Source organism: Python bivittatus, unplaced genomic scaffold (genome assembly GCF_059951505.1).
Source record: "Python bivittatus isolate LINGU-HERP-01145 unplaced genomic scaffold, Pbiv_v1 ctg000730_np1212, whole genome shotgun sequence".
Classification (NCBI taxonomy): domain Eukaryota; kingdom Metazoa; phylum Chordata; class Lepidosauria; order Squamata; family Pythonidae; genus Python; species Python bivittatus.
In genome coordinates this window covers 779,992-803,156 of record NW_028277109.1, presented here as the reverse complement: position 1 = coordinate 803,156, position 23,165 = coordinate 779,992, and the positions used below count along the sequence as shown (strand labels likewise).

Genomic DNA, 23,165 nt, shown 5'->3' with positions numbered 1-23,165 from the left:
TCTACCCTTTCTAATCATCAAACCCGTAAATGAGAAGTTCTCTTTTTTCTTGTGTCAGCAGAAAGTCCGTAAAGTCACCGATGCACCCATGAAGGCTGAAGAGAAGGGCAAGTTAAAGGGGCTGAGCAGAAAGGGGATGTGGGAGATCCCTTGGAACGGGGCCGTGTCCTGCGGGACGGTCCCCTGTAGCCTCAGGGGCCCTTGCACACCACCCAACAGGTTGGGGGACTCCGCTGTCCCCGGCTGTTCTTTTGAGCACTGTTGCGTGCAGCCCTGTTCAGGCGACCATTCTTTCAACGACAATAGAGGAAGTTGCACAGGCCCTATGTTGCCGTGCACACGGTGGCTCTTAGGTGCGTAAGGCATTGATCATATTTATCATTTGATTCTTTCATTTAAATCCTCCAGCTCCAGGGGTCAGACTAGATCTCCAGAAAGGATCTCGTTTCTCCAAGCCTCTGAGTACAGGTCGTCTTCATTTAGCGATTGCAATTGGGACCGGCAACTCAGTTGTTAAGCAAAGCGGTCGCTAAGCGATACTGCAATGGTGCTTATGATCTTCTTTCAGCTTCCCTTGGCTTTACAGACCTGCAAAGGTCATAACTGGAGGACTGGTCGCAAAGTGACTTTTTCATCACTGTCGTAACTGCAAACGGTCACTAAGTGAGGCAGTCACTAAATGAGTACTTGTATAACATTTAACTCTTAAGAGGGGGTGCAGAAAAGAAAGCCCTGGGGCTGCAGGCAGTTGTACAGTGGCTTTTCTGTGACCCCCAGAGCCCACTCAGAAAGAGGGGGTCAGACGTTTGGCCCAGGAGGAAATAGGTGAGCTTATCTTGCAGCTACTTAAGGTATTCTCTTTCATGGTGAACAGTGCTGTGTGAAACAAGCACCACAAATCTCTCTGGGTTAGTCAGAAGTAAAGTTTTATTGGAAGCATTTGCAAAGGCTGGTGGGCTTCGTTGCAAATAAGAAGCCACGCCCACATACACACTCCGGCCTAACTATATACCTTCCCCATCGCAAGTCCCTCCCCTTTTCCCCCTTGGCTAAAGTACACATTTCTTGTACGTAGGTAGACTATAAACCGATAGCTGCCCACGGTCGGTTGAGTTGGGCAGCATCAAAACTGAATAAATAAATAAGAATAAATAGGACACTACAAAAAAGGAGAGGAAATTATGGAAATAATGACAGAGGGACCGTCCTGATGACATTTAGGAGTCCAAAGGTTGAACTATTAACGTGATTAAGAAGAGTGCCAGACGCAACCATTCACAGGACTCATTGAGATCTAATAAAACAACAAAATAATGAAAGTCTGGAGGAATGCAAACAGGAAGAATGTATTCAATGCATACTTGTGGTCAAGTATACAGTAGGTCAGTGTTTCTCAACCTTGGCAACTTAGCCCATCAAAGGAGGATGTACACCAGTGTTTCCCGCAGGCTCCCAGAATTCCCCAGCCAGCCTTGGGGAGTTGAAGTTGAAGTTGAAGTTGAAGTTGAGTTGAAGTTGAATTCTGGGAGTTGAAGTCCACACCTCTTCAAGTTGCCAAGGCTGAGAAACACTGCAGGAGGTCAATCTTAACTGAGAGACTTGATCTCTTGAGCAGGTGGGAAAGATCCAGTCCTGCTGCCATGCATTGGAATGACAATGGAAAAGCAGGAGGGTGGCAGAATTCAAGGGTGAAGAAGCAAGAAGGAAGGAAATGGGGAGGAAGACTTGTCTTTTTCTAAAACACAAAACCGAAACGAGAAGAAGGTTTTCTCTTAAAGCTACAGTCGCATAAAAGTAACAAAGCTCTCGGAGAAAAGGTATGGGAATTCCATAACCTACAACACTTGTGTAATCCAAAAGACCGCTAACACACTTCTTTCCTGGGACCTGGTTGGAAGAGAGTCACCTTGTGTGAGATAGGCGGCTATATAAATATGGTAAATGAATGAATGAATGAATGAATGAATGAATGAATGAATGAATGAATGAATGAATGAATGAATAAGAGATCATGGCTAAGCTTGGGATTTTACACCAGCACACCCACCACGTCCATTGAATAAGAGAAGGAGGCCGCCCATGCCGTGCCATCACAAGCCTCTTAAAGCCACGTTGCCAGTCCCACTCAGGAGGACCTCTTGTCCTAGCCCACCCACTGCCCAAGGCCAGCCCCTGTCTCCTAGCAACCCTGAAGGAGAACCCACTGATGTCAGCCTCTGGGTCCTGAGGATGACTTGAACAATGTGGAACAGATGCCAGGGGCCATCACTCAAGATGGGTGTGCCAGGGGAGTGCTTTTGGCTGGCTGGGGCCCTGTTGCAGCTGGTGGCCACACACGGTTCCAGCCCAACCAGTAAGCAGGGCCGGTGGGTAGGAAAGGGGTCTGCCTGATGCTCTCACTAGCAGGCGTACCCGGGGGATCCTTCAGCAGCACCTCTGCTCAGTAGCTACTCCCGTCTGACTGCAGGCTGCCTTCACCCATTTCTCAGGACTTCTCAGTATCAGGGAGAAGTAGATGATGATGTTGGCGCAGCGTCCCCTTCAGATTAGCTGCTGGTGAAGGCGGCTGGGGAAAACCAGGTTCTTCCAAGGCTGGGACTGTTAGCAGTTCTAAAGGAGAAGCGCAAAAGCAGCTTTCGGGGTATCTGGCTCAAGCCAAATTCTCTGGGAGATGAGATGCTTTTAAGCGCGCCAGTTGCTTAGCACTTTCCTCAAGGATTTGCTTTCGCGTTTCCATCCAGCCACAACTTATCCCTGCACTTGTTGTTTCTTCTCAGCCTGCGGGAAGCGGCCTTTGGCACCTGACAAGGGCAACAGTATGCAGTTTGTGGGTGGCATCGACACCTTGCCCGGGACATGGCCATGGTTGGTCAGCATCCAGGCGCCCTCTTCCGAGGGGACTCAGCACTTGTGTGCTGGATCCATCCTTGCCCCCCACTGGGTGCTCACTGCCGCTCACTGCTTCAAGCCCAGGAAGAGGTAAGACGGCAACATCTCAGACCGCAGAGGTCTCTGCAAGCACAGAGGAGCGTGAGGTGGTTTTGATTTTGCCACTTGCAGGCAGCCCTGGGGGACCATTCAGGAAGAGCCTGCTCGTTTTCCTAGACACGTATTTCAGGATTTGGAAGGCCACCCATAGTTACCCCAGATTTGTATGTTCCACAGTTCATCTGTGCCGATGTTTAACTAACTCTCCTGGACAGCCACAGGGTCACAATTGGGTTTAACCTGAGGATGTCCTTTTGGACCTTAATACGTGCCCTAGAAGCAATTATTTTGGGGCCAGATGCACATGTCATTTGCACGTCTGATACTAATAATTTACATGTGCAATGGCCTTCAGCTCACGTGGATTGTTATTAGGCAGAGGTAGACCTCAAGAGTTTTGATAAAGCGGAACTCTGGCACCAACCTGGCCGGGCTCTCTCTGAAGCACCCATTGGCCTCACACTTACAGATCGTTGCCACCTCTGAGGATTGTGATTGGTGCCACAGACATTTCCAATTTGCTGGACACCGTACAATTACGCTCTGTGTACCGCATCGTCTCCTACCATGACTACAATCCACAAACCGAGGCTAATGACATTGCACTGATAGAGCTCGGCAGCCCTGTGACCTTCAACAACTACGTTCAGCCAGCTTGCTTGCCGCACGTCACCATGGACTCCGAAGCCTTATTCTCAGACTGCTACATCAGTGGCTGGCGCATCACCGCCCAGAAGGGTAAGCGAGGAGGCGTGTTGGGAGACGAGGGAAGCGTTTTGCTCGGGTTTGGCTGAAAATGCAGCGGCGTCGATGGTGTAAGCGGAGAAGGAGATAACGGCTTTTGCTGCTGAGGCTGCATTTTGGTTGCATTGAGTTTTGCAGCGTTGCAAAGCAGAGCTTATTTTAAACAGATCCAGACTGTTTAAGGCAAAATGGGTTACCGGAGTATCAGACTTGCCTCTAACCCATTTTGCCTTTGATGTAATCGTGTTTAGTCTTGATCTGATAGTGGAAAACCCACATGCGGTTGCGATGCCGGCCTAAACAAAAGTATAAAAGAGTTAAGAGTAGAAAGCAAAAGAACACATACACACACACACACACACACAGACGCTCACGGCAAGCTGTGCCGTGGCTTCTGAGTCCACCGGGCTTGTGTTCCAGTAGAGGTTCAACCTACTGCAGATCCTGCAGATTGATAACTCATGTCGGGCCAGCCAAGCATCTTGTGGCATCTTAACAACCCATCAACTTATTATCCAGAGGTCACACTGCCCCATCAGCTACATGGAGAATAGTCCTGAGAAGTAAGTATTTCATATACATACCACATAGATAATAATGTGCAAGTGTACACGTAGAGAAAATCAGGTCCACAACATAGGCTGTCTGCAAGCTTACCCGTTGCTGTTCTGGAAGAACTCCGTCCAACTGTTTTTGGAACGTCCCCATGGGTTCCTGAGCATGCGCTATCATTAACTCAGGGCACTTCCACATAGCCACCTTCCTTGTCCCTCTAACTTCTGCAAATCTTTCATGATCCCTGGAGAGCGTCCTCACCACTGTGATCTGTTCTCCTCAGTCCCTGCCAGTGGGAATCCACCAGGCAGCTCCAGAGAAAGGAATGCAAAACTACCATTGCTGTGAATGCCCAAGGACCTGAAGTCCTCCCTCTTTGCTGGAGGCGGGAAAACACATGCGGAGTCCTGTGAAGAAGCCGCAGACCAGGGTGGGGTCAGGGACAGGCATCGCTTATCTCCTCAGCAGCCTCAGAAGGAACTTGCAAGAAGTTAGAAGCCAAAGAAAAATGGAAACCAGGAGAAACCTGTCAGAAAATAGCTACCTGGGTAAAGAAATGTAAAAATGTTTAGCTGGGAATGCTGTGCTAAACATTCATTCATTCATTCATTCATTCATTCATTCATTCATTCATTCATTCATTCATTTATTTATTTTTACCGTGCTGTGCTGAAGTTTCCCATCAGATCACCCTGTACCACTATTGCAAGAATAGTAATGACATCCTGCCTTTTCACTCTGTGATGGAGAAATCCCGTTTGTCGTAGACAGGTGGCATCTTTGCTCTGCTCAGAGCATAAGATTTTTTAAATATTTTTTTTCTTTCTTTTCTTTCATACTAAACCAGGCTGCTGTTTTCCTGAAATCTGAAGAACTCTGTAATTATCTGCTGCACTTCTGAATGTTTGCATTTGGGATATCTAAAATTTAAAAAGATGGGTGGGTGGTTGGGTGTGTAACAAAACTGATTTCGTCCATGCCTTGCGAGGTTGGTAAATCTCCCAAGGAGGGCTGAAGTTCTCTAGCCCCACCTACAACTGGGGCTGCATTATAGAAATTAAGAAATTTCCTTTTTGAAAAATATCTCTTATTAGCAGAAAGGGAACATGGGCTTTGAGAGCTCCATATCTCGCATATGCCAGGATTGGGAGGATCTCTGGTGAGGCTCCTCCTGGAAGATGGGTGGTGGCAGTGGGAACGATCAAGCCACTGTTACCGTAAAGCGTGAGGTGGACCTCTTCCAGAGGACTTCCGGGAGGTGAGGCTTGAGGCTTCCAGCTTTCCATCCTATGGGCTCAACTGCTCTACTACAGTAATGTCTTTTCTGAAGTAGAAGCTGATAGTTAATCAACTCGGCTTCCAAAGGCCTATAACGTTGCGAGAACTGAGGGGACAGCACCAAACTCAGCTTGACACAGCCCCCAGATCTGGCAGGGCCTCAGAGAGAGAAGCTAGCTTGCTCCTGACTCCCCTGCTGGCAGCCATAAATGTATTTGTTGATGTCTCTGTTTCAAATTGCTGAAGATAATTGTGTTGGCAGGTTCAATATGGATTCTTCTCTGGGTATCTGTGCATCAATATGTGGCTTCTGCACTGCTCAGAGCTTCATCTGGGAATGTCGCATAGATGAAAAATGCTTCGGATGAACTAGCTGCACCCCCAAGGAGTGCGGATCCTGCCTTCCCACTCGGCTTTCCTTTGCTCGCAGCAGGAGCGGCCTAAGGAAGTTTCTCCATTCTTTGCTTCCACTTCTTTATTCTCTCTTTTCCTTTTAGTCTCAATGCTTATAATTTTTATCCTTTTGTGATTGTTTTGCTCTGGATTAAAGAAAAGAGAGGAGAGGAAGTCTGGAAGTATTCTTTTTCAGGATCGGCAGCATGTTTCTTCTCACCGTTAGGCACCTGACCTCTTACGGGTTGATGCAAAGCTATCTGGCTGACATTTATCTCCATTACCAGAGCTTTATTAAAGAAGCCCCTCTAGACTTTGCTTTCTGTTGACGGAGAGAGCCTCCTCAGTCTTTAAGTCCTCCACTCTGATCTTTTCCTGATGCCACCTCAATATCAACATCACATACGTTAGGACCTAACTTGGCACTGACATCTGTTTTGGAAGCATAGCCTAGCAAAGCTCCTTCATACCTGTCTAGATGGTTTATCTCCCTTGCACAGACCTAGGAAGAGGAGCTGAGGTATGATTTTGTGACTGAAATGGCCAATAGCCAGAACATAAAAAAGAAAAGCAGAGCTCTTATAGGTTGCTCAACTTATTTCATCCCCCCGTATTTATCGAATGCTCTCACTTTTTATACCTTTACCAAATACTATTTGTGCTACAGCTGATGGTTTTTGTGGTGAGCAGTCCTGCCTTTTGTGCAAATCAGGCTCCTGCCCAAATATTATGACTCTTTCAGGGAGTGAATGGCCACCCTCGTGCCTGTGACATTATTGTGGATTTACTCTTCATTCGGCTTGGTTTGTTTAATGGTATAAACTACGTGCAGTTGCTTTGGAGCTCTCAGGTACATGGATTCAGGCTGGAAGATGGAGTAGGGAGAGGGGAAGGTGGTGAAAGGATCTTACAGAAGGAAGAGTTATGAAGAGCAACCCTCAGGAAGAGTAGCGCCCAGCTGATCTGTATTTTTTGCTCATAGGCAGGAAGACCTCTGATATCTTGCAGGAAGCCAGGGTGAAGATTCTGGAGACCAACAAATGCAACAGCAGCTGGTGGTACAATGGGGCCATGAGTCCTGGCACCTTGTGTGCTAGATATGAGGATGGAGGCATCGACACTTGCCAGGTAAGGAACTCCTTGTTCTTACCCTGATTGGGGATGGTTCACTAGGCCACTTAGCATCTCTGCTAATCTCTTAGTTTCTCCATTCACTTAAGCTATGAGTCAACCTAGGACTGAAGTTCTCTAGATGATGTAACCAATACAAGACAAAACCCAGTAAAAAATTTAAAATCCAATGAAATAGCATTACGTATCCTAAATGGTTTATATGGTCCCATAAGCATAAAATAAAGTACTAAAAAGATTGAAAAATTCTCAGACACAAAATAGTTTTAAGATGCAGGTATAAGGTGGCATTCAGCAAAGAGAAGAGCCCGGTTCTTTAAAGAAAAATCACCATAGTGTAGAGGCCGGGAAGATATCCTGATGAGAGCAATTCCTATTTTGCAAGTGACTACTGAAATAGCTATTCATAAGAAGTCCTCTGTTGAACGTGAGCATATGGAGCAGGATTTCCTACTCAGAGGCATCTATGGGAAGGAGGAATCCTTCAGACATTGTAGCTCCAGCCATGAAGTCCTTTGATGACTAAAATCAGTGCTTCCAGTTGGTCCTGGAAAAGAACTGAGAATCCATTCATTTTTTTTAATTCAAAACTTTTATTAAGATATATAAAAAGTACAATTAAAATACAAATCAGAAAATATAGAAAAGAGAGAAGATAGAACTAAAAGAAAAAGACAAAAACTAAAAGGGAGATCAAATAGAAAGATGGAACAAAAAGTGACTTCCGACTATCTCCAATACAGATATAAGTACAAATGAAAAAAAAGTCAATCTCTTACCACTATTTAATCCTAATTCACGTTATTTCTATCAACACAAACCATCTAATCATTAAATCCCACAATCAAAGCTTAATTTTTTCCAACCCAAGCATGTAATCTAGGAAGGGTTGCCATGAGGAGACAAATTTAGAAACAGTATTATCTCTTATTAAGGCTGTTAGCTTTGCCATTTGAGCCAAATCCATCAGTTTAATAATCCACTCTTCCACTGTAGGTATAAGAACTGGGAAAACCATTCAGATGGTTTTGTAGCAATGCCGTATGTTTGGGTGCCCAGCCTATGTAGGAATTTTCCACGGTGTTTGCTCACTATTGAAATCACTGGTCTCTTTCAAGGCAAATCAATGTGCCACGTACAGTGGCAGACCACCCCCTCCCAAGGAAGGTGGCCGGGTTCTTCTCCCTGGAGATGCCAGGGGCTGAACCCGGGTCGTTCATCAGGTAGAACACAGCCAGGCTTTGGGTTATGCGACGCACCCCCATCTGCCCAAAGCCCACCCAGGGTCTCACAGCCAGCAAGCCGATTCCACCTATATTCCTTCCCGAGGGAATATCCCACGGTCTCTTCCATGGGGCTGCTGCCCAGGACAACCTTCCAGCTTGATTCCTAATTAGCGGCGTCCGGACATTCCTTCGGCATCTTTTCCAATGGCGTCCCTTCAAGTGGTAGGACATAATTAGCTTTTGTTATCATCACCATCATCACACACATAGAGTCCTTCATACGTAGATAAACACAAAAGCACCAAACGCCACTCGTCCGAATTTTACCAAGACGCTCTTCTCTTCTGCTTTGGACAACATTTTAAAAGCAACCCCTCTTTTCTCAAAACGAATGGCGACTGTAGGGAGAAATGCAGAAGAATTTTTCTGCACGGCACTAATATGCGCCTCACCTCTGGCCCCGCCGAGGCACGCTGAAAGCATCATTGTATTCACCAGTGAACTGGCCTCGTGTGGTTGTGATATACTGTAATGATGCCCTTAGAGGAGCTGGGTGGAAGAGGCAGGTGAAGCTCCGACTTGTGCCGGGAGATAGGCTCCCGAGGTGACGCAGTTACCTAGCAGGGTTTGGTGTGGCGACCGGCTTGGAAAGAGCCCCCAGGTTGACCTCTGGGCCGTTCAGGCAAGACGACTCGGTTTCCCTTCCCCCAAGTGGGGCACTTTCTTTCTTGTTCTTTCCCTCTACAGGGGGACAGCGGGGGACCCTTAATGTGCAAGACATCCCCCACCTCTCCGTTCTACGTGGTGGGGATCACCAGCTGGGGCAAGGGCTGTGGCGAGGGAAGAAATCCAGGAATCTTCACTGCTACTCAGGCCTTCCTTGAATGGATCCATGAGGAAATTGTGAAAGTGGAAGAGATGCCTCTCCGAAAGAGAAAACCCTCACACAGAGGTTGGACTAAAAATACAGCAATGCCCCCAGCTTTCAAAACTGAGATTTCACAGCTCCTCAAGAAATATTTGGAGGAAGACCCGAGGCCTAGGACCTCAGTTCCTAAGACTGAGTTTCCAGAGGTGGATACCGTCCCTTTGCTCAGGGACGCCCTTCTAGCGGTTCCCAGCACCTCACCTGAAGTGAGCACAGTCCCTTTGCCTACAGAAGGCCCTTCGTCATCCTTCAGTCCCCCTCCAGAGATCAATGCAGTCCTTTTACCCATAGAACCCCCTCCAGTAGCCCCTGATACTGCTTCCAAGATAGACAGAGTGCTTCTGCCCCCAGAACCCTCTTCAGCACCCCCTAGGATGGACATGGCACATCCCCCTAGATACTCACCTAGCAGAACATGACACCTCTCCAAAGCTTTTCAGAAGGCCAAATTATAATGCTCCCATCTCCGGTGGTTGAAAACCATTAAATGTCTTTCCCCAGAGACAGTGCCAAGTGTCCTTGTGCAGTCTGCATTCATCCAACCTGCAACTCTCTTGAACTGCTAGATGTCTCCGTAGAGGTAATACTCACTGTAGAACCAGCATGCAGTCCTCCAGAATCCGTCCTACAACTCTAACCCCTCCATATATCCCTGCAGATAAACCTTGCTATCTCTAGAGACCTCCCATATCACTTCAGGGGTAAAAGCAAATTTGGATCCTCTGTGTATCACAAGAAGCCCAGTCATACTCCAGAGTTCTCCAATTTGCTGATGCAAATACAGGTGTGTATATAGAAGATGACATTGCAACCCATACAGCTTTCAGAACCAGCTCTGTTGGAGGATCCATAAATATCCAAAGCTTTTCACTCTGGAGCACCAACACGCTTGCTCAAATTCCCCATAAATAGTTGCCTAGCTGCCTCTTTGTTGATTGCTTGTTTACTACTGCAGAGTGACCAAACCTTCTCCAAAGTCCCCATAGATTTCTTTAGAGGCTGGAATTTGGAAGTTCTAGAGAAACCTCATATTCTTCATGCATCTTCTGACAGTAAAGTTGCATTTGGGAACCTCCAAATACTCTGCAAAATAAACGCACATGTCCAGGTTCCCGTCTATGCCTGTCCAGACCCAAGACTTTCCTTCCAAGCTCTATGCTCATTTTCCGTGTCCTTTGGCCAAGGCAGTACTTCCACTCTCGATTGCCAGAGGCTATCCTCAAACGGCCAGCTGCATCTGAGGACACATAGGAACAGGTCCCAGCCCTTTCTCCAACTCAAGAATTTGGCCCCATCCTTAGGGGCTGGTCCCAGAGTTTCCAAGGAGGCAGTGATGGGGAGGAACAGTTGTGACACAGCCTGTGGAAGATGTTCGACTCAGGATGGTCAGGAACGGATCTCTTAATGAGCATCTTGGGACAAAGATGCACCTTTCTGCCCTGGACAGCACTATAGTAGCACATGTACATCTGAACAGATGGATAGTACATCAGGTGAACAATCTCTCTGCCTTGGCCTCACTTGTTTCCTGATGGCCTTGAGACTATAAAGTGGCTAACGATGATAAAAAAGGGAAGGAGATGTGCTAAGGAGAATCCTGGAAATCCGTTTTCTTCATAGTGCAAGACTTCATTCCAGTGAGGTGCCAGCCATATTAGTCTTGAGAAAATGTGGTACTTAATTAGACATTTGTGGATCTCATGTGTGACTTAATATGATTCTTTGTTGTTGGAACATTAATTATGCTTCCTTAGGTTGAATAACTGCAGGAAACAGTCTGGGGGGAAGAAAACCAGCTTTGCGATTTTGGTTCTTTTTCTCTTGGAGGAGAAGAGCTACCTGTCTGGTCCAAATGACTGACGTAACTAACATCTTGCAGCAATGAGCGTGAAATACCATTACTTCAGGTCCTTACATGAGGCTCATCTTTTCCAATCTGATGTCCTCCAGATTTAAGTGTGCCAGTTGAGAATGATAGGGTATGTCATCCAAAATAGATAGTTGGAAGAGATTTATTAAAAATAGGAAAGGGAAGGGAAGGGAAGGGAAGCTTGGACTTATTGTAAGATGGATGAGGAGAAGTCCGCATAATATAACGTAACATAATATAATATAAGAATACTGAGTGTATTCTTATGCAGAAGCTTGTCTCAAAGGGAAGGGGGATAAGAAATAAGGAAGGGAGTGAAACAGGACAACAGCAGTTCCTATTTCTTAATCCGCTGAGTTGATCAAAGAAAGAGGGAAGTGGTAGGAAATCAAACCTGGAGAAGAAAAGAGCTCGGGTGTCCCCAGCACACAGCAGGCTGCAACCGAAGGTGATGGCAAGAGAAGATCTGTAGCCTGTTTTGCTGGAACATGAAGATGAGGCGATTTCACAGCTTGCTTGCTTGCTGCAGAGACAAGGCCTTGCAAATCCAGTTCACAAAGTGGTAGAGCCGGAGACTACCGGAAGGGCCATTTCCCCTTCCTCTCTAAAGTACAGTACCTGTTACCAGGTCTTCTGAACAAAAAAGATGTTGCCGGAGTGTTCCCTTGCTCTAAACCCAGCCGAGGAGTGCATAATGCCCTGTTCTGCCTTTGCTGTCCTGAGGACCTTGCAGTTTCTCACCAGGCATGAGACTCACCAAGGCCCTGCTTGCTTGAGCTGTCCCAAAGGGCAGAACAAGCTTTTGGATATGTGGGCAATGTAAGGTTTACCCCGTTCCACTCAGAGAAACTCTTGTGACACGTGTGTCAGCCAAGAAGTTTACTCAAGCGTAATGTTCGTAATTACAGACAAAGCCAGGACTGGCTTGGCACATTTTACAATACAATTTATAGTTCCCCGTTCCCGCGCTTAGCCCCTGTTGCTTGGTTACAGATCACCTGCAGCAATCCCTCCCTTTACTCAAGTGGCAGATTCAGTCCAGCTCTTTTGTGTTCTTGATTGCTGTCTACTGCTGGCGTTGTTGTTGTTGTCGATGGGTCTTTCTGTTGCGCAAAACCGGGAGTTCCCCAATCACGAGCTGATTGCTTGAACTCAAATCCGCGGCTCTCCCCTTTGTCTACAGTGCCCGCGGCAATCTGGCGTTGACACAACGCATCTGTTTGCGGTTTAGTTAAGCGGCGCCAGCTGGCCCGTTAATCAGTTCGCGGTTTCTCACCTCCCCTTTCCTTGCTAGTGCTCGAGCGGTGAAACCGGCTAAGCGCGGCTGGGCAAGTCCCTAGTTGTGCTGTGCCAGCTGACTCTGACAGGCAGAAACATGGCAGGGAGATTTTGTAGGAAACTGTTAAACTGTCTTTGGATGGATTTTTAATTCAGGTGGCTCGGCTTAACCACTTCTAAAAATGTACAATGGGTTAGTGTATTTTGTGAACCCATTTGAATAGTTGAAGTTTCACAGAGTTGTACAAACTCATACAACGGCTTAATTCAATAACCAGACTAAGCATATTGTGGGAACCTCACCTCTCTATGTCTGTGTTAATAAATATTCAACTTGTGGGCTAAATAGAACTCATTTTAAAATCACTTTTAGAGAATACCTAGCTAAGGGAAAATGAGAGATGCCACAGTAAACTGAAGATCATCAGAAACCTCAGATAAACAGTCTGGGTACAATGAGCCAGTTTCAGCCTCGTTAGCTTGCCAAGAACTTTGTGGGGAAGTGCAATATTTTCCAGGCAGGACCAAAACTTCTTGGCTCTTGAAACGGATGTGTTCTTGGATGAACGAGTTGCTCCAGCATTCTCCGTGAAGCTCTTGGGACGGACCAGCGGCCGGTTCCTTTGCATCCTTCCCAAAAGCTGCTAGGACTGCTTGTACAATTTGGCAGCAGCTGCATATCATGGATTAACATTCTGAGATCTGCTGCTCCCACTGGCCAAGGAGCTTGTTCTAGCAACGCTTCCAGAAGATGCTTAAGCTTCCAGAATGTCTATTGTGAAGACATCTCCCACGCCCTGCCATGATCACCGGCCCTCTTTCGGTACTTATTTAGAGCCAGCATTACGGTAAGTGCTATATGAAACAGCAAACGAACAAGGCCGGCTTCCAGAGAGCTCTTCCATGGCGGAGTCCACCTGGCTAGTCCATGAAGTGATGAGTGGCCTATCCCTTCCACCCCTCAGCCACCAGTCAAGGCCAGGCCTGTCTCCTAGCAACTCAGAAGGAGAACCCGCTGATGTCGGCATTTCAGTGCTGAGTATGACTCAAACAATGTGGAATAGAGTCCAAGGGCCATTGCTCAGGATGGGCACCCAGCCAGGGCTGCTACTGCTGTTGCTGCAGTTGTTGGAGAGCCATGGCTATGACCCAGATAGTAAGCAGGGCCTGGGGGGATCTGAGGGAGGTGTGGGAATCTTGCCATGGCTGCCACTCTCTGGCTCCCCCCCCACCCCCGGTGGAAACTTCCCCAGCAGTGTCTCCACATGAGTGCTCGCCCTTGTCTTCATGAAGGCTGCCTTCGCGGTCCTTTCAGAATTGGGAACTCAGGGAGCACAATGTTCAGATAGTTGCACAAAGAACCACACTGTCGTTTCTGTGGGCAGCTGCAGCTTTGTGGCTGGCAATGTTTTTGGATCGATGAGCACCTTTGGAATTTGGGACTGCGTTGTGGGCATTCTCACAAAATGGCCCATTCGGAAAATGGCTGATATATCAATGTTGCCATTCAGGAACCCATTTACCTGGAAGAAAAGGTAGAAAATTTCCACCTGTCACTCCTTCAGCTTTCCAGGAGGCTTGTTGTCTTACCAGCACACCCACCGAAATTCCTATTTTCAAATAATGCTTCTACGGCCCACGTAGGTCACACAGGCAAACTTGTAAATAATCTGCTGCTTTGCTCTGAAGCCTTCCAACTACTCATTTGTTCCTTCAGAAAGATCTAAAATAGTTGGAGCAAAGAACCTGAAAAGAAAGTCACATTCAGATAGGGATGTGTGGGGAGAAAGAAGCAGTTGGGAAGATGGCCTCAAGATGGCCTGAGATTTAGACACAAGTAGAGAGTAACGATTTTACTCTGGAAAGCATAAACATTGGAAACAATGCACGTTGGACTGAGATTTCTGGTTTGCCTCCACGGAGGCATTAAATAGTCCACAGGGCTCATGTGAAGGATAGCCAAATGTATCTCAGGCCCTGAGGGCACGTCCCTGTTCACTACCGTGGAAAAGTCCAGCTTTTCTCCTGAAACATCTGTTCTACTTTGAGTAAGACTATTGGTCTACCAAACAAAGCCCAGCTAGCTCAATTGTTCATACTGACTGGCAGCAGGTCTCTGGGATTGTGCCTTGGATCCTGGCCTGCGCTCAACTCAAGGTGAGGGTTAAGAGTGCTCTATGAACACTCGGGTGTGAATGCCAGCACGCCTCCCCAGGGAGTGCTGATCAAATGGGGCCACAGCTCCTCTCAGGTGGCTAACCGAAACCGTCTCATGAACCCTGCTGGCTGAAGTGTTCTGAGTGAAATCTCCCACCAGGCCGGCATCCTCTTTGCCATATTTGATATCCTTCTGGAACCAAGCTCCCTGACAAATCTGACCCTGTGAACTGTAAGGCTTTGAACCACAGCCTACTCTGCTTTTGCTCATTGATACTTGCTCCCTCTGTTTCCCCTTAGACTGTGGGAAGCGACCCCTGGCTCCTAGCCACAAAAGCAGCGTGCGGGACGTGGGTGGCCTCGACGCCTTGCCCGGAATGTGGCCTTGGGTTGTCAGCATCCAGGTCCTTTCTTCCAAGGGTCCTCGGCACTTTTGTGCTGGGTCCCTTCTTGCTGAGCGGTGGATCCTCACCGCAGCTCATTGCTTCAAGACAAAGAAGAGGTAAGAGACTGGCATCTGAAAGAGCAGGAAATGCCCCTGCAGTGAGGAGGCTTCCTCGGGCTGTCACAGAGGAAGGTGTGTGGAAAGGGAAGGCTGGGGTCACACGACGAACAATGCCCTTCCTTATCTAGCCTGGCCATCATGAGCCTGAGGGTGCTACCTGCTGCCCAGGGATGATAACATGTGCAACTCAACACACTGGATAGGTTCTAACTGAAGAGCTCCAATGCCAAGGGGTGACTGTCTGATTCAGGTGAACTAGTTGTAAAAGTTGGTTATTTTGGAGAGAGATTTCTGAGGCCACCTGATGTATATATAGCATGTCCAGTGGTGTAATGAAGTAAAACCACCCTAAATGGGCTTCTTCCTAGATCTGTGGAATTTGGGGTTGGGGTAACTGACGGTAGCTACAGTGCTCTTAGAAAAGCCACTTTCTGCAAAGATGGGAGCAGGAAGGAGGAAGGGATGGTATTCGATCTGAGTGTGTCATGCATTCCATATAACCATCGCAACAGGGGGACATAATACAAGTCCATAGTCGATCAAAGTTCCAGTCCCTTAGAAATATTTAAAACATGTATGTCTCAAATACACCTGCACTGAATCTGTGGCAATTGGTATACCTCATCCCCTCAGACATCATCCCCTTGCAACATCTGGAGGAGGAGTAGATTCTGGACCAGATGATGTCCAAGGTGTCTTCCCACCCTACAGAGTCCGTAGGATCCAATGCCTTAATCAAAACGATGAAAGTAACATCATGCCATCATGCCACACGCTCCACCTGCTCTGTATGTGGGTGTGATATCAGGACATGTGTACGAAAGGCAGAGCGTGTGGTGTGATGCTGCTTTGGTGATTTTCACCCCCCCCCCCGTCTCCCCGAAGATATCTCTGAACCTGTACATCTGATGACTTTGTGAAATCTTGCTGTAGATCTAGAAAAGAAGTCGGATTGGAAAACTATCATTCAGTCCAGACTGAGTGGACCCATTGATAGATCTCTGGACTGAGCCAAGTCATATCATTGTTTAGTCCCTAGAAACAGTCTGGAGTAAAAGCCTGGAGTGAAATCTGGCAGACAAGAAGCAACTCTTTTGCCTCCTTTCTTGCTGAACAGTCAGCCAACAAAGATGATAGATAGATGATTGATAGATAGATAGATGATTGATAGATAGATAGATAGATAGATGATAGATAGATAGATAGATAGATAGATAGATAGATAGATATACAGATATACAGATATACAGATATACAGATATACAGATATACAGATATACAGATAGTTTCAAAAGGGGGCAAAATAACTCACAGGGCATATTGACATTAAAATACTGGCTGTGTCCAAGGAGAAGCCAGACTGCCACTTTTAATGAATGCTTGAATTTGATTCCAACTCTGGTATTCTGCGAAATTGTTTGTTCTGCTTTAAGAAGCCCTTGCTCTAGAAAAGCAGCTTGAAAGTATTCCTGTAAAATAAATATATTTTAGAGATTGGGCAAAGCTGCTTCTTGGATTGTTTTGAGAGTGATCAGGGCAGCTCGTTTTTGAGGCTTTTGTTCTGTCAGGGGAAAAACCTCTTTAAACACGGGAGACAGACACCCCATAACATAAGCCACTTCAAAGTTCTAAGGCTTTATTAAATGTTAGTTCAACAAGCAAATATAAATTCCATCAATAACAGACAAGGTACTCACTTAGATTCACATTGCAACGAGGACCAGCACCAGCAAGCGGTCAGGTAAGACAGCTTGGCCGAGCGGCCCCGGCCCCCTCTTTGCAATCCTTTTTATCCTCAACAACTGCAGACCACAGACATGACTTCCAGGATTTGCAACTGATTCATAACGTTCCCAGTGCTAATCTTACCACACTTCCCTGTTCCATTTGTCCTTTTCCCATCAGCAGTTTGCTTAGTCTTGCAAATTACCAATTTCCTATTATTGCCCAAAAGGCCACATTTTGGCTAGCTTTGATTTTATTGAATACAATTAAAATTAGCATTAAAACATATTAAAGGTTACTAATAATTTTCCTCTCACAGTTTTGACCATCAGCACCTGGAAAGGGAGATTTCTCTGCTTTCTAAGCTGGTTGAGCACATGAAGGGGCTGCTGCAGTTTCATGAGTAAACGCATGGACAATACAAAACATGACTTCCACATCTGTTTGGGATATCTCTCTAATAGCTCCATATAAGGGAATTAATCAAGCCCTCCCCCTGCCCTGGCTGTTTGGCATCCTGCACGCTCTGAAAAATGCTTGGCGGGTTCCATGTTTCCTGATGCACATTTGAGCACTGTTGGGTCCCGGTGCAAGCACCTTCATGAAGTTGGAAGTGCTGTTGCTTCTCGGGACTGTGCTGATGACATCCTTCCGGATTTTAACATGCGCTTTACTAGTTCTTACTTGGGCGTGAGATGCCCACCTGAGACTCATAATTTGCATGTGCAGTGGCAGTCACTTGATGTGTGTCTTTCTTAGGCACAGTGAAGGATTGGGGGAGTGGACTTTTTGACTGGGGGCTTTCTTTGAAAACTCTTATGGTCTTATCCTTACTTGCAGATTCTTTAATCCTTGGAGGATTCTGGTGGGTGCCACGTATCTGTCCAATTTACCAGACACTGTACAGCTACATTCTGTGCGCAAACTTGTCCTTCACGAAGATTACAGTCCACGTACCAAGGCCAACAATATTGCACTGATAGAGCTCAACAGCCCGGTCATCTTGGACAACTATGTGCAACCAGCCTGCTTGCCTTCTGTCACTGTGGGCTCTGAGCCTTCTTTCCAAGACTGCTTCATTATTGGCTGGGGCACTGACATCCAGAACAGTAAGCATGGAGATATGGAGGGTGACATGGGCAGGAACACCCTCAGGGTTCAACTGGAAAAGCAGCCATGTATGTGCACAGAGAAGGGCAAACTGAGAGGTGGATGAAAATGTCTGCTGTAGTTCTACTGAGTTCCCACAGATGAAGTTTGCAGGGCTCTTCCACACACCTCTCAGATATGACAAAGTTGGGGTTTATCACAGCTTCTTCCTTCTCTAATTTTGAGAAGCTCCAAAGATGCTGAGATACCTTGGGAACCATGAGGTGTCACATCCATACCCACAACTAAGAGCCAAATAACAAGTTTATGGAGGTTTTCATGTTTTTCCTTAAATGATCAGGCTCTGAACCATGCAGACCTCAGACTTGAAAATGGGGGCAGAGAGGCTGCTAAGGAAGGGACAAGGTAGAAGCCAAACTAATCTGTTCCCTTTACTTGGAGGGGTGAAGACCTCTGACGTTCTCCAAGAAAACAGAGTGAATATTCTGGAGACGAAGAAATGCAACAGCAGCCAGTGGTACAATGGGGCCATGAGTCCTCACACCTTCTGTGCTGGATATGAGGAAGGAGGGGTCAACACTTGCCAGGTAAGAAGCAACCGTTACCCTGGTGGGTGATGACTTTCTCTTAGCAATCATTTGGTCAACCTGTGAGTCACTCTGGAGTTACAAGGTAGCCAACAGTGTCCACCCATGCACTAAAATACAGTGACATCTACAGTAACCAATCATGCACAGTCAGAGTGCCATGCAAGGGCTGCTTCCAGTCGCAATTCCTAGTGATTTCATGGACACGACCTCTGGGGAGGGCGCAGTGGATCTGCAGTGTGCAGCGGATGGCCTCAGCTCTCTTCCAACTCTATCATTCTACCCCCCTGGGATTTTCCAGGCAATGTGCGAAAATCGTTTTCTGTTGCCTGCTTTGGTGGCCGTTTTTCAACTTCCAGGTGCTTCCATGTCATCTCCCATCAGATCGTAAGTAGGGATGGACAGGCAGGAGCAACCCTGCGGCTCCCGTGGCGCCGAGGGCTCGGTGTGATCAGAGCAGTGCTTCCGACTGGGCTTAGAAACGGACCCGCCTCCCTTGGTTCACTCTTGGCATCCCAGAATTGCACGGTGGCATTTACGGATCCCATTTATATGTTGTCTTTCCACTCAGCCAGATTCTCAGGAGGCTCACGAAACTTTAAAGCCGCATAGGAAGTTTTTTTTAAATCACATTTAAAAGCTTGGTGGAAAGATGCATTTTAAAGGTTTTCTTGAATGCTGCGGAACAAACTTGGGTCTCCCACAGCACCCAGTCCTATCTCAGCCGGTGAGTCAAGCTGATGGTCAGGGCTATCTGAAAGAGATGGGTTTCATGACTGCCTCCTTGGGGCAAAGCACATTCAAATGAAAGAATGTTTCATTTGCTTTGTATGGATTGCTAATCAGTCATAAACCTGTTTTGGAATTCTGGAAGCGCTAAGCCTGTTGAATTACTTCCTCTCCTTTTGCTTTTATTCGGAAGGAACCCAGATTCCCACGCTCTGCTCCTCTTGCCCTCCACCAGAGGAAGGGGAGATTGCTGCTCGTGTAAGCAGTTCTCTCCTCTCTCTCTTCTTTCCCTTTTCTGATGTTGAAGTGGAATCAGCAGCTTTTCTGCCTGGCCTAAAAGACGATTGCGGGCACTTGACCAGCACGGGCAGCAGCTCTTTCTGTCAAAAGAAAGTGCCCGGCAATCTTTCTCCGGAATCTGACACCGTATATCAAGGTCCAGAAACCGCAGTGTAAAAGGGAAGAGGTTTGCACACTTAGATCGTGTCTGCTTTCAGAGGAGTGTTGGGGGGGCATAGGATGAGAGCTGCCTTACACTGTCCCCGTGCAAGCTCTACCCCTTTGTATGTGCCCTGTGACCTTGCAGGCGTGTGTGAAAGGGGCAGAACTTCCTTTGCAACGGTGCAACATTTCTTTTGCCATTTGGGTGAACACCTTCAACCCTGCAGGTGCCTCTCTTTGCTGGGAAAGGCTCAGCTGTGGGTCGGTTTAATATTATGGTCCTCCTACTGCTGCCAGGGTTTGCTAAGCCTGGAGTCATGGAACGGGTTCTGTGAGGGCACCCCACTTCTCTGCTAGGCTAGTCACCTAGACCTCAGCCCATGTAGGAATTTTCCATGGTGTTTGCTCACTATTGAAATCACTGGTCTCTTTCAAGGCAAATCAATGTGCCACGTACAGTGGCAGACCACCCCCTCCCAAGGAAGGTGGCCGGGTTCTTCTCCCTGGAGATGCCAGGGGCTGAACCCGGGTCGTTCATCAGGTAGAACACAGCCAGGCTTTGGGTTATGCGACGCACCCCCATCTGCCCAAAGCCCACCCAGGGTCTCACAGCCAGCAAGCCGATTCCACCTATATTCCTTCCCGAGGGAATATCCCACGGTCTCTTCCATGGGGCTGCTGCCCAGGACAACCTTCCAGCTTGATTCCTAATTAGCGGCGTCCGGACATTCCTTCGGCATCTTTTCCAATGGCGTCCCTTCAAGTGGTAGGACATAATTAGCTTTTGTTATCATCACCATCATCATCACACACATAGAGTCCTTCATACGTAGATAAACACAAAAGCACCAAACGCCACTCGTCCGAATTTTACCAAGACGCTCTTCTCTTCTGCTTTGGACAACATTTTAAAAGCAACCCCTCTTTTCTCAAAACGAATGGCGACTGTAGGGAGAAATGCAGAAGAATTTTTCTGCACGGCACTAATATGCGCCTCACCTCTGGCCCCGCCGAGGCACGCTGAAAGCATCATTGTATTCACCAGTGAACTGGCCTCGCGTGGTTGTGATATACTGTAATGATGCCCTTAGAGGAGCTGGGTGGAAGAGGCAGGTGAAGCTCCGACTTGTGCCGGGAGATAGGCTCCCAAGGTGACGCAGTTACCTAGCAGGGTTTGGTGTGGCGACCGGCTTGGAAAGAGCCCCCAGGTTGACCTCTGGGCCGTTCAGGCAAGACGACTCGGTTTCCCTTCCCCCAAGTGGGGCACTTTCTTTCTTGTTCTTTCCCTCTACAGGGGGACAGCGGGGGACCCTTAATGTGCAAGACATCCCCCACCTCTCCGTTCTACGTGGTGGGGATCACCAGCTGGGGCAAGGGCTGTGGCGAGGGAAGAAATCCAGGAATCTTCACTTCTACTCAGGCCTTCCTTGAATGGATCCTGGCAAAGATGGGGAACAATGAAGTGGAAAAGCTTTCAGAAAAGAAACATCTAGTGGTGCATGGAACTGAGGACCCAGTAATGCTCCAATCAATGAAAACAGTGACTCCAGCAGACCATTTCGGTGTGAATACAGTCCTTCTGCCCCCAGCATTGTCCGTGACATCCCCCAACTCCCCTACAAACCTGGACACACACTCTTTGACCACAGGTGGCCAGACAGGTACTCCTAATGCTTCTGTTAAAATGAACATATTTCCTCTGACCATTGATGATTTTCTAGTAGGCAATAGCACTACTGGAAAAGATACAATGACTCCTCCATGCCCATGAGTGGTCTTTCAGGAGCCCTTGATACTTCTCCAGAAGTGGACACCATATCTTTGTCTACTAATCCCTCTCTAGCAGCCTCTGATACCCTTCTACTGATAGGCATATTTCCTTTGTCCACAGATAAGGCTTCAGCAGCTCTTACAGATCCTTCAGAGAAGGACACAGTCTCTCTAGGAAGCAACAGAGTGCCTCTGCCAACAGATCCTCCTCCAGCTGACACTGTTTCAGAGGTGTCCACGGTCCCTCTGCCAACAGATGCTCCTCCAGCTGATTCAGAGGTGCCCACGGTCCCTCTGCCAACAGATGCTCCTCCAGCTGATTCAGAGGTGCCCACGGTCCCTCTGCCAACAGATGCTCCTCCAGCTGATTCAGAGGTGCCCACGGTCCCTCTGCCAACAGTTGCTCTGTTGGAAGAAAAAGTTATCTTACCAAGTCCGTTTCTGAGCCGGGAGTAAAGACACTGACGAATTGCAAGAAGTTAGGAGATTTATTCTTCACCCAAGTGCAGAAGCAATGACAGCAAGCAGTTAGGTGGGCGGCCGCGCTGGGCCCCCTCCCCACAGTACCTTATATACCTTCTGTTACAGTCAGACCCACGTTAAGATGTCATGGCTCTCTGATCCAATCAAAGCCAGTTACCTTGATCCATACTCCTCCCCTTACCCAGGACCCCTTTCTCTGATGCCGAATAAGGTTCTTCCTTCCTGTATGTAAACTAATTTCTATCACCTTGAGTGTTAACAGCCATATGGAAACTATCCTTTATCACTCTGATTGTCCACCAGGCGCTGTCCTGATCTACATCCCTCAGAAACACGGTCAGGACCGCTTATCTTTCTTTGTGAGGGGTCACCTGAACAAGAAGAGACTATCAGGTCAAGACAGTTTATCTACTTCCATGAGTTGCTGCCTTTCCAGTCAGGAAGAGGCAAACCATGACAGCAATTAACACATCCTTGAGATTTTGAAAAGTGTTAAAGGTCTCATCTTCAAGAATGCAACCTTTTGATAATCTAAAGTACAGTCAACCATACATACAGGAAAGGGAATATTGGCATTTTGCTAGGCCTGCTTTTACTTCATATTATACAATATATAAAGATAAATGTTTAAACATCTAAATGTCTTAATATATAAAAATGTCTACATGCCCCAACCTTCTAACAATCCCCCCTCTGTGCATGGGAAGAATATTCCCATAGCACACTAATTAACGATAGCATGACTTGCGAATAGAAAAAAATTGAGAGTATAAAATACGAGTTTTCAAATACAAAACGACAATTAGTATAAACAGAAGGGCTGTTAAAAAAAACAAAATGACAATTGGGTGCAAGGCAAGGTGCAAGACATTGGAGAATGTGGGACTCCAGCCGGAGAAAACATCCCACCAATGATGAATAGTCAGAACACCGATTTCCTGTACAACACGTACCAATTCAGCCCCTTCGTGGTGTAGTTTTAATACAAGACCTTTATCGGAAAGTTTCAAAGCTTTCAATTTCTGTTGCACACGATCACTTTCCCAAGCAAGTTGAGCTAGGGAGGAAACATCAAAGCCAAGGGGCAATGAAAAATTCCAGTCAGGGGCCTCCCACCCCAGTGTCCTAGAAGAATAGTGGACTACAGTATAATGTCCCCCAGAGGAGGTCACATACGAAACATTACAGCGGCACTGTCGTGCAGGAGGATGAGACACCGTACCATCTTCCCAGCGAATAGCCGTGATGGAGACCACACAAACACACC

At 47.1% G+C, this 23,165-nt stretch overlaps 2 protein-coding genes across 2 annotated transcripts; both read left to right on the top strand.

The window, feature by feature from the left end:
• Window positions 1-2,274: 2,274 nt before the first annotated feature.
• On the top strand, window positions 2,275-11,100 carry LOC112542744 (acrosin-like). Its single transcript, XM_088129069.1, has 5 exons — window positions 2,275-2,353; window positions 2,778-2,979; window positions 3,458-3,726; window positions 6,941-7,086; window positions 9,063-11,100. The coding sequence occupies exons 1-5, from the start codon at window positions 2,275-2,277 to the stop codon at window positions 9,660-9,662; spliced, it is 1,296 nt and encodes a 431-aa protein (XP_087985195.1). The 3' UTR covers window positions 9,663-11,100.
• A 2,377-nt stretch (window positions 11,101-13,477) lies between these two features.
• On the top strand, window positions 13,478-21,416 carry LOC148213996 (acrosin-like). Its single transcript, XM_088129068.1, has 5 exons — window positions 13,478-13,547; window positions 14,849-15,050; window positions 17,619-17,887; window positions 18,330-18,475; window positions 20,940-21,416. The coding sequence occupies exons 1-5, from the start codon at window positions 13,478-13,480 to the stop codon at window positions 21,414-21,416; spliced, it is 1,164 nt and encodes a 387-aa protein (XP_087985194.1).
• The last annotated feature ends 1,749 nt before the right edge of the window (window positions 21,417-23,165 follow it).